Source organism: Trichomycterus rosablanca, chromosome 7 (genome assembly GCF_030014385.1).
Source record: "Trichomycterus rosablanca isolate fTriRos1 chromosome 7, fTriRos1.hap1, whole genome shotgun sequence".
NCBI classification, from domain to species: Eukaryota; Metazoa; Chordata; class Actinopteri; order Siluriformes; family Trichomycteridae; genus Trichomycterus; species Trichomycterus rosablanca.
The window spans coordinates 37,163,078-37,175,933 of NC_085994.1; the positions used below are offsets into that span (position 1 = coordinate 37,163,078).

The 12,856-nt window shown below is 39.0% G+C and overlaps 2 protein-coding genes across 2 annotated transcripts; one reads left to right on the top strand and one right to left on the bottom strand.

Annotated features, from left to right (window-relative positions):
• Positions 1-54: 54 nt before the first annotated feature.
• Positions 55-4,291, top strand: mak16 (MAK16 homolog (S. cerevisiae)). Its single transcript, XM_062999363.1, has 10 exons — positions 55-255; positions 1,247-1,296; positions 1,459-1,568; positions 1,650-1,714; positions 1,954-2,105; positions 2,280-2,334; positions 2,986-3,060; positions 3,172-3,288; positions 3,623-3,688; positions 3,829-4,291. The coding sequence occupies exons 1-10, from the start codon at positions 241-243 to the stop codon at positions 4,048-4,050; spliced, it is 927 nt and encodes a 308-aa protein (XP_062855433.1). The 5' UTR covers positions 55-240; the 3' UTR covers positions 4,051-4,291.
• A 559-nt stretch (positions 4,292-4,850) lies between these two features.
• Positions 4,851-10,978, bottom strand: tti2 (TELO2 interacting protein 2). Its single transcript, XM_062998675.1, has 7 exons — positions 10,279-10,978; positions 9,394-9,580; positions 7,548-7,640; positions 6,474-6,658; positions 5,652-5,795; positions 5,386-5,542; positions 4,851-5,133 (listed from the first exon to the last, which is right to left on the bottom strand). Exons 1-7 carry the CDS (start codon positions 10,920-10,922, stop codon positions 5,011-5,013), a joined length of 1,533 nt encoding a protein of 510 aa, XP_062854745.1. The 5' UTR covers positions 10,923-10,978; the 3' UTR covers positions 4,851-5,010.
• Between the last annotated feature and the right edge of the window lie 1,878 nt (positions 10,979-12,856).

Here is a 12,856-nt window from a genome sequence, read left to right on the forward strand (position 1 = left end):
GTGGTGGTAGAGCGCCCAGATTCTGCTTCACCACCCCACACAAAGCACCAGAGAGGAAGCACAAGCAACATGGTGGCTCGCTAACCCTCACGTTGTACACATGTGGCGCTTTTAGAGTTGATATAAAGTCGGTGTTGTGTAGAAAAGTGAAGGTTCATCTTTATTTCTTTATTAAGTGTTTATTTGTTAGTGAGTGTGTTAAAGATCACAGTGTGAGAGGATCTCAGAGAACAATCCAGAATGCAGCACGATGATGTGAGTAACCGGGCCTGACAGAGTCGGTTTATACTTTTAATTATCATATATATTCTGATTAGTTTAATAGTGATGATTTATACACATTAACGCTCAGTAAAAACGATGTTTATATGTAATAGTTAAAGTAGTGAAGGAGTGATAATGGTTGTGTTTACTAGCTGCTGAGACTTAACAAACACAGCTGTGGTCTAATGTGTACAGTAAGTTAGGTGCTTCCAACTTTGTGCCAACAGTTTGGGGAAGGCCCCTCGTGGTTCCAGTACGGATGTGTCTTTGTGAAACAAAGTAAATTCCAGACAGACATGATTTGATGTGTTTGTTGTGAAGGAACTGCAGTGGCCTGCACTAACCTCAGTCCCTTTCAACACGTTTATGATGAATTGGAACGTTGATTGCCAACCAGACCTTCTAATCCAACATCAGTTCCTGACCTAAAAAAAGTCATTTTGAAGGAATTGATACAAAATTACACATACACAATCCAAAATCTTGCCTGAAGAGTGGAAGCAATTACAGCTAAAGAAAGTCTATAATGCCTATAGTTTGGAATAGGACATCCAGCATGCTCATGTTCAGATGTCCACATGTTTTGTCATTTGTTCACTTTGTTATAGTGTGGCATTGTATTTTCTCTCAAAACAACACCAAGTCATTGTAGCATTGATTCTACAAGGTGTTTTAAACATCCCTTGGAGATTTAAAGTTTAAAGTTGGCATAAATAAATTATGTGATTGCTGCTGATTTGTTAGCTGTTTGTACACGCTCACGTAATTTGAGTAACTGTAGCCTGTCTGCTTTGTCCAGTCTGGGCAACCACATGTTGATCGCTCATGTTCGAGGGGTTTTAGCTTGTTTAACTGTCACTCACTGGATGATTTAGTTTTCAACTAGTCTAGCACCAACAGAATAATCCAGAATATAAAAACTAAACCACTGCATATAAGACATGACCACTTATCATACACGTCTCTCTTTCTCTGTTTAAAGGTAATATGGGACCTGATCGGCAATAAACAGTTCTGTTCCTATAAAGTGAAGTAAGTGTCGATATGTCAACATGGATCCTTTAAAAATAAATACTATATAATAATATAAAATATTATCTTTTTTAAATGAAATGCTTAATAAATTCTAAACAAACAAGTGACACCCCCTTCCTTCACCACGCTTATTTATTTTATTTATTTACTTTTGGGAAGAACAAAGACGAGTAATTTCTGCCGGAATGAGTACAGCATCACAGGTCTCTGCAATCGCCAGTCATGCCCTCTGGCCAACAGCCAGTACGCCACCATCAGAGAAGAAAAAGGTATCAGTTCGTCTTTCACTTGTGCAGAAATAATACAGTGTTGTGTCTTTCAGTGAATAACTGAGTGCTCTGTGTGTTCAGGTCAGTGTTTCCTCTACATGAAGGTGATTGAGAGAGCAGCTTTTCCAGCACGCATGTGGGAGAAGGTATGAACCGTTTATTGATCAGAAATAATTCTAGGAGTATAATAAATATGATTTAAGTGATTTAAATAATACCGTATATTTGCACTCAGGAAGTATTTCATCACTTGTATTTAAAAGTGGATATTTCCCTAAATATGAAACAGGTCTATTTGCACTCTAAATTTGTACTCTTGAATGAATTAAATGAGCATGTTATATAGCTGCATTTCTTTAATCATATTTGTGTTGCTTTGTGGCAGGTGAAACTGAGTCAGAACTATGAGAAAGCTCTGCAGGAGATCGATGAGAATCTCATCTACTGGCCGCGGTATTTAAGACACAAATGCAAGCAGCGCTACACCAAAATCACACAGTACCTCATCCGCATCCGCAAACTCACACTTAAGAGACAGTAAGTACACCTACCATCTCCTCTTTCCATTTCGCTTCTTTTAAAATTAATAAGTAGGCCTGTTTCTTCTTTTATTTTGAAGTTGTTATGAGGTTGGAGTGCAGACTATCAGTCTCTGAATAAAACGTTAAGGGTTTGTTCTGATCTGATCTACCACATTTTATTTGTTTGCAGGAGAAAACTGGTTCCACTCAGCAGAAAAGTAGAGAGAAGAGAAAAAAGAAAAGAAGTGAGTACATTAATAACTCATGCCAAACATCAACTACAGCACCAGGCAAAATGTAGATGTCTGAGCTTGAGGTTCACATACAACCGTTTATTTATAGCAGTAATAGACCTGTAGTATAAAAGTGCTGGCTGTATGTCTGTGTTGAGCTGAGCCGCAAGTTCAGAACCTTGATGTAGTTATTGGTGAATTCCTTAATGTGCTTTGCTCGGTCACATCAAGGAATTTACTTTCACTGTGTTATTTGTGTATCATTAAATAAAAGCCCAAATGAATTTTGATAGTGGCACAGTCGTAACACATTCCTGTCTGTAAAGTTTGGCATATGCTTACCACGTCTGTGTCGATCCTCTCCGCTACCTCCCAAAACCATGCCAGAAGGTAGATTGGCTGCTTTAAGTTGTATCTGTATCAGTAGAAGAGTAAATACATGCAGAATGATGCCCTGCTATCAGACTGGATTCAGCCATTACATCCACTGTGATCCTGATCTGGATGAGGTGGTTAAAGATGACTTAATTACTTTTTATACTGCAGTTTGTCAAAGCTGCAGGAAATATACATTTCATTCATTCTGGTCATTGTTGCAACATCTGTGGACCACGTAAGATATTAAATATTTAGGAATTAATACCTTTTTGTGCTTTATTATAGGAAAAAGCTCTGGTAGCTGCTCAGTTGGAGAATGCCATCGAGAAGGAACTGCTGGAGAGATTAAAACAGGGCACGGTGAGAATCACATCACTGAAAAGTCTCTTCTGTTTTTCGACTGTGTGACTGATTAGGTTTTAATTTAAGACTGCTGTTTGAAAAATATTTTTGTGTTCTTATTGCCGTCAGTATGGGGACATCTACAACTTTCCCATCCATGCTTTTGATAAAGCTCTGGAGAAACAGGATGCAGACAGTGAAACAGAAGAGGAGGAAGAGGACGATGAACAGGAAGAGGAGGATGAGGTAAACGCCTCTGGTCATCAAGTTTTGATTTTCTAATGATCGTGCATTAAATCTAAGTGCAGGTATATGTAAACCCAAGGTAAAGACAGCTATATCTTGGACATGGCTTGTCATTTTTATGTTTAGCAGGGAGGAGAAGTGTTTATTATGTATTGTATCATGATATTTGTGGAGCAGTTACATTGCTGCATTGCAATAGTGATGATATGTGTTCTTTCTGACTTATTGTTCACTCCAAATTGTGACTGCCAGTGACACCCATCTTTGTGAAACATAATAGCGACTTATTATTCCACATCAACCTTTATTTATTCTTTATTTTTCTGTGTTGCAGGATGCAGGAAAAAGAGAGTTTGTTGCAGAGGATGAATTTGAAGAAAGTGATCTCAGTGATTTTGAAGTAAGAGTTCTGGCTTTTACATTTATTTACTTACGTTTGTTATTTTTTGTTAACACCAAATTCTGTATCACAAAGATCATGAGATGGATCATGCTTTGGGTGTATAAAATAACAGCAGCTAATGAATTGCTGATTCACAGGAAATGAACAAGCTGAAGGCCAGCGATGAAGAGTCGAGTGAGGAAGAAGGAGAGTCGGACGAGGAGGAATCTGAGGAGGAGATGGAGGAAGAAGTAGAAAAAGAATCCAAAGCTAAATCGAAAGGAAAGGCACCACTGAAAGGACCAGCCAGGAAGAAACGTGCGTATGTGGAGATCGAGTACGAGCAAGAGACAGAACCTGCCACCAAGAGCAAAGCTTAATAGAGACTAAACCAACAATAAACACCTTCATTCAGTCATTTCCAGCCTGAACACGACTATGAACAAACTCCACTGATTACTAGTACACAATTAACACTGTACTGTAATGCAGGAGACCTGGACTCAGCTGTGGTGTTAGTATGAACAGCTCTCTGTATCTGTACTGCGGTTATATGATTTAAAAGTGTTGTTTATGACGACTGTCATCCTCAAACTTTGCTATAAACCTTTTTAATCAAAATCTCATGCTGTTTTTTCTCTGTTTTGTTGTGGATAAATATATTTTGATGAATATCCTTTAATTAATATATATACATATTACTTTTATATTTATGGAGTCACTCAAAACTAGGGTGACAAAGTGGTGCTGCAGGTAGCATGTGCTGCACATCATGTTCTCCCAAGACCTGGGTTTGATCCTCGCTGAAGCACATTCAACCCAAATCTCTGCGTCACATTCAGATTATCACATTTCCTTTCCACCTCACATATACAGAAGGTGGATTGGTTACTCATTTACATTTTCAGCATTTAGCAGACGCTTTTATCCAAAGCGACTTACACAATGAGCAATTGAGGGTTAAGGGCCTTGCTCAGGGACCCAACAGTGGCAACTTGGTGGTGGTGGGGCTTGAACCGGCAACCTTCTGTTTACTAGTCCAGTACCTTAACCGCTGAGCTATCACTGGCTGATTACTCCAAATTGCATCGAGGTGTAAAAGTGACTCATGGTGTGGTCTGCACTCATTCAGAGCAGCTGGCTAACACGTGCATACCAAACTTGATCCAGCACCCTAAAAGTATATGAGATCCCTTTAATATGTCAATTACCATCAAGATATCATATATTTATTTATAAGACATGATACATCAAGTTGGTCCATATAAAAATACATTCTGATTTCTGAAGTCCTATATTCACCCCCTCACAGGAGAGTTTACAGTGAGTCCAGTCTGACTTTACATGCTGTGTTGTTCTGGTGAACAATGCTCAGCTCGTACACTTTCTGCTTTGGTTATTTCCTGTATGCACTTCAGCACTCGCTCAGACACACAGCTACTGTCCACCTCCTTCAGCCCGTCCTGCAGGTACACACAAGAATAACCTGAATGTAGCTGCATTGAACTGTTACAGATTACAAATACTAATGTAACTGTGCCACCAACAAAGCTTTCCTTTCTTGTTTTTTGATTGCAAAATTTATCATTTATTAAATATAAAGTATGACATGCTCTAATTTGTTATGTTAAAAGCTACCAGCACCTCCACCACATAACAGCCAGAAAAAATTAACTCATCACAGCCTGCACACACAAAGGAAAACTGAATCTTACCATCAGTTTCCCACATGAGCAGTGATTTAGCAGCAGTAAGCAGCGTGAAGCCCGGTTTAACAGCTCGTCTGTGAGCTCAGGATCTAAAGAATCAGATGAAACATCTACAAGAAACCTGAGCAAATTCCTGGCCAGAACATCCACCCTGCACTCCATCCTGTAAAGACAGAAAAACAAGTATAAAAACAGCAAAACAGTGGGTTTGTTGCAGGTCATTTATTGAATCAGTCAGTTTTAAATGTACTACAGGTCAGCAGATAATTAACCTTGGCCAGGCACATTGTATCGTCCTCTTTAAAACCTCCAAGATGCTCAGCCTGGCTCTCTCCTCCGGCCCATCCGACACCTCCAGATATCCAGCAATCACTCTCTCGAGCCTCTTCAGATGCCAGACAACACCTATTCCCATCCTGTAAATGAAAAATAACTGCTGTAAATGCAAGGATATACACCTCAATGTATCAGAAATGCTTCAGAGCATGTCAAGTGCCCTAGTCATTTTTCTTATTTAACACAGCCACACTTTTATTATAACTAACAATCAGAATCATTAAGTAAAATTAAGCAAAAATTATCACAAAATATCTGTTAAAAACTTAAATTATAAACAAATTACCAAAACACATTTTTTATTTGTTTTATTTGTCAATACAGGTTTATTCCAAGTTTGATAGCTGCAACCTGAACTGTTCCAGAAATCTTGGGACAGGGCCATGATTACCACTGTTACATCACCTCTTATTTCCGTTCCACAAACGTTAATCTTATGCCTCCATCCTGTGCTTTGTAGAATGAGGAATCAAATTAGGTATTAGCACTTAACTTTTAATCTCTTTGAAACTGGGCTTGTATTGTCTACGTTAATTGCTCCCTAAGCCTATGAAATAATTTAAAATAAGAATTTGTAGGTCAGTTAGCATACGATGATTTAGAAACCCAACCAACATAAATACACTTTTAAAATTCATGACTTTTACAGAACGTTTTGCTTAATTCTTTGTTTACTTTTTCATGTCTAAAAATCCCACCTTCTGCATAGGAACCTTACACTCTAAAATCCTACAACACTGCACTCAGTCATCACTCACTTCTCAATAAACAGTAGCAGGTTGCTGGCATAAATCCGGCGCAGAGCAACTTTGTGTTCCATTTCCATGTGAGTTAAAACAAGACGCAGAACAACGTCAAAGCGGTTCGGTTTTCTGGGTAATCCAGTGTGGCTAAGAGGCTTCTCAAGGACTGAGAGTAAATCTATAAGACATGGCAGAACAACCTGAAACAACACACACATAGACAAAAGCAATATTATTGAAATGCATATATTTTTTATTATTCTGTAGGGTTGCCACCAATATATCCGTTTGACAATAATGAAAATCATACTGATAGAGAAATGAAAAGGCACCTACTTCTATTAAAAACATCTATGAATTTAATATGCTGGGGCACTTATTATTTGCAGTACATGACATACTATAGTTAGCAGTTTATTTGTGATTTTTTCTGGTTAGAAGAGACCACTGCTCCTCTTTCTGTATATACTGTCTCATGGGTTTAATGTTTTATGAAAATGCAGGATGTAGTTAACCAGGATAAACTCATTAAAAGTGTTAATGGAAAAATGCCCAAAGTAACGTTGTTGAAGCCTACTGATACACAAGACTGGGGATCCATATTGTGTGATCTGTATTTATACCATATGTTTGCCTTTGTTATTCCATATTTTCTTTTTATTTTATATTTAATTTTCTACCCATGCTTCTTCCTGGTCATTGTTGGGGTGTGTCTGGTTTCCTTAGAATCACCCCCTCCCAAGACAGTCAAGCCTACATGTAGACGCCCGACCAGCCGATAACATAGCTGGGAATTCGAACCCTGTATCCCAGTTATAGTAGGCGAGCACCTTATTGCATATCTGTTGCACCTAATTGTTTTTGGCTATTAAGCAAAGGACAATATTACACAAAGGAACGTATTTCTTTTTCATAAAGCTATATTTCCTTGTGAAAAAGGTAACAGCTGCCCCCTCAATAACTGGCAGCCCCACCTTTGGCAGAAATGACTGTAACTAAACAACACTTTCTTTAGTGTTAAATCCTAGCCCCTCCTCCTTGCACAATTGCTTTTACACATCAGTTATATAGCTATGTTGTCACCCATACCTGTATAAGAGGAGCTTCAGATGTGTAGAGGTGATTGAAGAGAGCATCATAAAGAACTTGAGCTCGGTTAAACTGCCGTAATTCAGCAGCAGGCTGGACAGACAGAATACAAATACTTTATTCATCACAAAAACAAACTTATTGTTAAAAGCTGTGGTTCTTGTACTGTGGAACTAGAGAGATTCTCTGTGTGGCTCCAAATTACCTGGAAAGATCTGCTGCATGGCCTTAAATGAAGTAATTACAAATCTACTCATTTTAATTTAAAATTTACATGATCAAAAAGACTAATTTTGTGCTTTGTGTTTAATAAAAATAGTGTCTACAGGGCTCTAGAGTCGCACATGCGACCTAATTTCTCAATGGTGCGACTAAAAAAAATCTCAGGTCGCACCGGTGCGACCAGGCGTCCGAGGGGAAAAAAACAACAGACACACATTAGTCCAATATCATGGTCTAAACCAATCAGAGATAGTGAAGGGCGGGACAATATTGTAGCGGTGATATGTGAGCGACATTCAGCTCAGCCAATCAGAATGCAGCACCAGGTTTATACACGTGCGTTAGGACGTTCTTCAGTAAGTTTAGTTTTGTATATGAGACTCGCTGGATGTCCCCAGAATGGAAGTTCGGGTTCTGGAGCTTGGCGGTGTAAAGTGTTGTAACGCTCACTTAAGTCCTGACTAAACAGTTAAAGTGAGTCTACCCTGTCGTGTGCCTTTATTCCCACACCTCCACCACCGCACAGCAAAAGACCCGCAGCATCCCCACCGGACAGCGGCTAGGTGAGCCGACCCTCTACAGTAGCAAGGGGCTAATGCTAGCGGTAAAGTGCGACGATAGTGAAAGTAAAAACACGACAATATTTTCGTAAAGTAAAATATAAAAATAACTAAAAGACCATAATATATTACAATACATGTAGTCAAAATACACAGTGAGTGCACCGCAAGCGATTTTGGGAATCTGTGTAAAAGATCCAGTAAAGCCGATAATATAATGCACTGCATTTAAGATTACACTAACACTCTAGAGCCCCATACACACACACACACACAAACATATACATATAATTTTAAATATACACACACACATAAATATATATACACACATACATACACATTTACTCTATTATTATTTTTATAATTTGTATAAGTGTGCTATAATTAGTCTATAATACTATAATTAACTGTAAAGAGCATGGGAAGACAGTGGCCGGCAATAGTATATTTGTGACTGGTTCTAATACATTTCGAATTGAAAGGCTGAAAAAGCACAATGCATCTATAAAACACATTACATGCCTCGATAAATGCACTGCCCAAGTGTCCCCTCTCCCCACTGCCTTTCAGTGGCAGGCAGCAGCAAACAGATCATCAGACGAGGCCATGTTGACCAGATTGTTAGTTATTTACAAGTCAATATTGCCTGTATGGACAGTGATAAAAAAAAAAAAAAAAAGTGAACCTGTAAAACTGCGGTGTTAAATGTGATGCGGTCGAAAATTTGGGTGCACCTAACTTTTGTGCTGGTGCACCTAAGAAAAAAAGTTAGGCGCACCAGTGCAACCAGTGCAAAACGTTAGTCTAGAGCCCTGGTCTAGACTTTACAACTACATGCATATTTTCTCAGTCTCAAAACTTCCGGTTCCAAAACCTACCTAATTACCTTGTATATCTATAATTATCACACTTGCTCTGAACAAGAACTAGTGTTGGTAAGTATCAAAAATTGCCAAAAGATAACACAACACAATATGTGTCAGTGTTACTAGGAAGTGAGTTTTGGTTTGCTCAGTGGTGGTACTTGGTCTAAAAAGTGGAGAGCCAGAATTAATGCAACATACCACATTAAGGACGATGTGATGTAGACAGTGCACTCCGAGCACTTTATTCTTAGTCCTGTAATCATCAGATATGAGCAGAGATGGAGGAAAAACTTTCTCCAAGTAGTCAGCCAACCAGGGACGACCAACCTGCACCAGAAGCCAAGAGAACACGTGCTTCATCGCCTCGTTTTGCTTCCAGTTTTCCCTGTAAGCAGATTTAATTAATACACTATAATTTATACTTATATAATTTTACACATAGAACTGACACCTACTTGGTTTTACACTATAGAGACTATTGTGCTTCAAAATCCCAATATCTGCAGTTATTGGCATATTTAAACCAGCCTGTCTGAGACCAGCAATCATGACCATGGCCAAACCTGTGTTTGTAGGATTTCATGCTATTCATGCATTCTTTTAAGCTGCTCCTGTTAAAGGTTGCCATGATTTTGCACAGTTTTTAAACCGGATGCCCCTCCTGACACAACCCTCCTATTTATCCGAGCTTGGGACCAGTACTAAGGGTGCACTGATATGTGTCCCCTCAATAACTAGGTATATGCAATGCCATGCTCCTTTTGTATTTGTACTACTAACACAGATGAGACAACAGTAATTGCTGATTGCTTGTTCAGGGTAAATATCTGTTCTGATCTGAGTGGATGCACATCAAGTAGGACTAGTTTTCAACAAAACAAACAGACAAACCCCAAAAGCAAGTTTTTCTTTTGTTAAAAAAAATATATTGAAATGGTAGTCAGTGGTAATTGGACCTACATAGAAGATATGATGTTCAAATATTAAGATATGCTAAAGGTACCACCCTAACAAGACATATGCAGGTCTTGGCTGAGCACCATTTACTCTTGATGTCTGGAGCAAATCAAGACAAATTCTCACTTTGTAAGTTTAGGCAGCAGTAAATCCAGGATGGATCCAAACATTCCTTTGTTTTCTACTCCATCATCTCCACACAGCATCTCCAGCACTGATCCACTGCCTGCAGATGTGATTAACGACCTCAGCAGCTGGAGTGCACACTTTCTGGAGTTTTCGTCAGTCCATGTTTGATCCTGCAGGTGTGTAATGGAGAAGATACAAACTGTAGGATAAATTGTTCTTATTAAGGACTTGGCAGTGGATGTAGATGTTGGATCTCCTGAATTCAGAGCCACTCCGAGCTGGTGGGTCAGTGCCTGTAGGACAGCACATACTGACCGTGCTCTCGCTGGGATGTGTTTATAACTGCTGGGTGGTAATGTCCCACTGTCTGTGTCACAAACAGGCAGATGTGGGTGTCTTATACAGCTGTTCATCAGATTTACATATCCGATCTTTAACTGAGAACTGAACTCAGGAAACAACCAGGACACAGAACCGAGTCTGAACACCTCTGTTATGGTACTCAGGATCCTCTCTGTACCTGAATCAGCGGTTCCATCCAAACGCTCCTGGATTTCAGAAAGAACACAAACAACACTAATATCTTCACTTTTAGAGTCCTTGTTAATACTTAAATCGCTGATAAGCTGCTCCAGCGCCATCTCTCTCGGTTAAGTATGTTGTACTGAAAAAAACAAAGCGTTCATTTTAGCCTTGCTGTTAAAAGCTAGGAGTTCACCCGAACGAACCGATTCTTCGATTACATGAGGTTGAAAACGAGTCGACTCCAGTTTGATTCGTGCACGTGTTAATGCCAAGCGCTTTAGAAAGCGGATGAAAGGAATGAGAATCGACTCTTCTAGATTCACTTTTACTTCTTTTTTGAATTGAGGCGGTTTGAATCAAACTGAAAGTTGCTTTACTGCCACCCACTGAACTGCAGGAATCACAGCAGTATGTATTAATACTTAGTTAAATATTATGTTTTTGTGAGCTTATGACAAGTGTTTCTATAATAAACTAGGGCGAATCAAAAGCTCTATGATTCAAATGATGTCACGTGGCGACACTGCTGTTGTGTAGATGGGGTTTGATTATGTAGAAACTGTAACTTATTTATTTATTTGGATTTTAACGTCATGTTTTACACACCTTGGTTACATTTATGACAGGACAGGTAATTATTGGTTACACAAGACTTACCATTTCAAGTTTAATGTCAAACACAGTCATGGACAATTTCGTATCTCTAATTCACCTCACTTGCACGTCTTTGGACTTTGGGAGGAAACCGGGGGTCCTGGAGGAAACTCAAGCAGACATGGGGAGAACATACAAACCCCACACAGAAAGGACCCTGACCGCTCCACTTGGGAAACAAACCCAGGACCTTCTCGCTGTGAGGCAACAGTGCTACCCACCGTGACGCCCGAAACTGTAACAGTCGCTTGGATAAACTTCATAGTTTTGTTGGTAACTTTGCTGCCAAGCAGTTAATGCTTGTTTAAGCTATTTATTTCAGTCCTTTTCTTATTTAGGACTACTATTTGATCTGACACAGCTTCCCCAATTGGCATGTTTAAATTATCATACGTCCAAAGCTCAAACAGCTTTCCTTTAAAAAATACCCCACTCAGTATCATTAGTGCCAAATGCAAACACACACACACACACACACACACACACACACACACATTCTTTGTGTCTGCTGATGGCCTCTCTTATGACGGGGATTTGCTTTTTTATGCAACAGCCTTATGGTCTCTTTTTCATTTGTCACCTGTTCTGTGTCTACTTTAAACCCTAACACACACACACACAAAACACAATCAGCGTTATATGAGCTGAAACACAATGGCTTCCAACACTGGTCCAAACTAAGCAATCTATCAGTTTCTTCATGCCTCTCTCCCCATGTTCTTATAAAAAAATCTAAACCTTTAATGCTAGTGAAATTATGGAATCAAAAACCCTATATAATCAATATTAAACGTTTTATAAAAAATCTCCTGCTACCCCATCTGCATCTCATGTGATCCCATTTTAGGGCCCGACCCCAAGGTTGAGAACTACTGACATGGTTACTTGCTACTATATTATCAACCTATTTTTACTAAAGTCTTTAACTGGACATATAGAGACTAGATCATTTTAAAGAACCAAGCTACAGTAAATATTATAGTATAGTAAAGACTCTACTATTTGTTAAAGATTCTACTTTTTATATAGATATTATTTTAGTAATTTGATAGTTTAAAAAGTAATCCAACACAAGACAAGATAGAGACAAAATTGGCTAGGTAAACAGTCCTGTCACGGTGTGTAATGTTTTTTTGCTCCTGTTAAACCTCGATTCTCTTTGAAGTAGACCTGTCCTGTTTAAACAGGCGCTATAATTACAGCTCACTCGGCTGCTGTGGCTGGAAATCCCACATTTAGTTTGATCAGGAAACAAGCCGCCAAACGGAAACGCTTTTCATCTCATCATTAAAAAGAGGAAAGGATGACTTCCATTCATTTTAGCCTATTTGGGCCATTTGAAAGCAACGTTAGTCGGCCTTGTAGATCAGTAAAGCCTAATCTTACAGTAATTAAC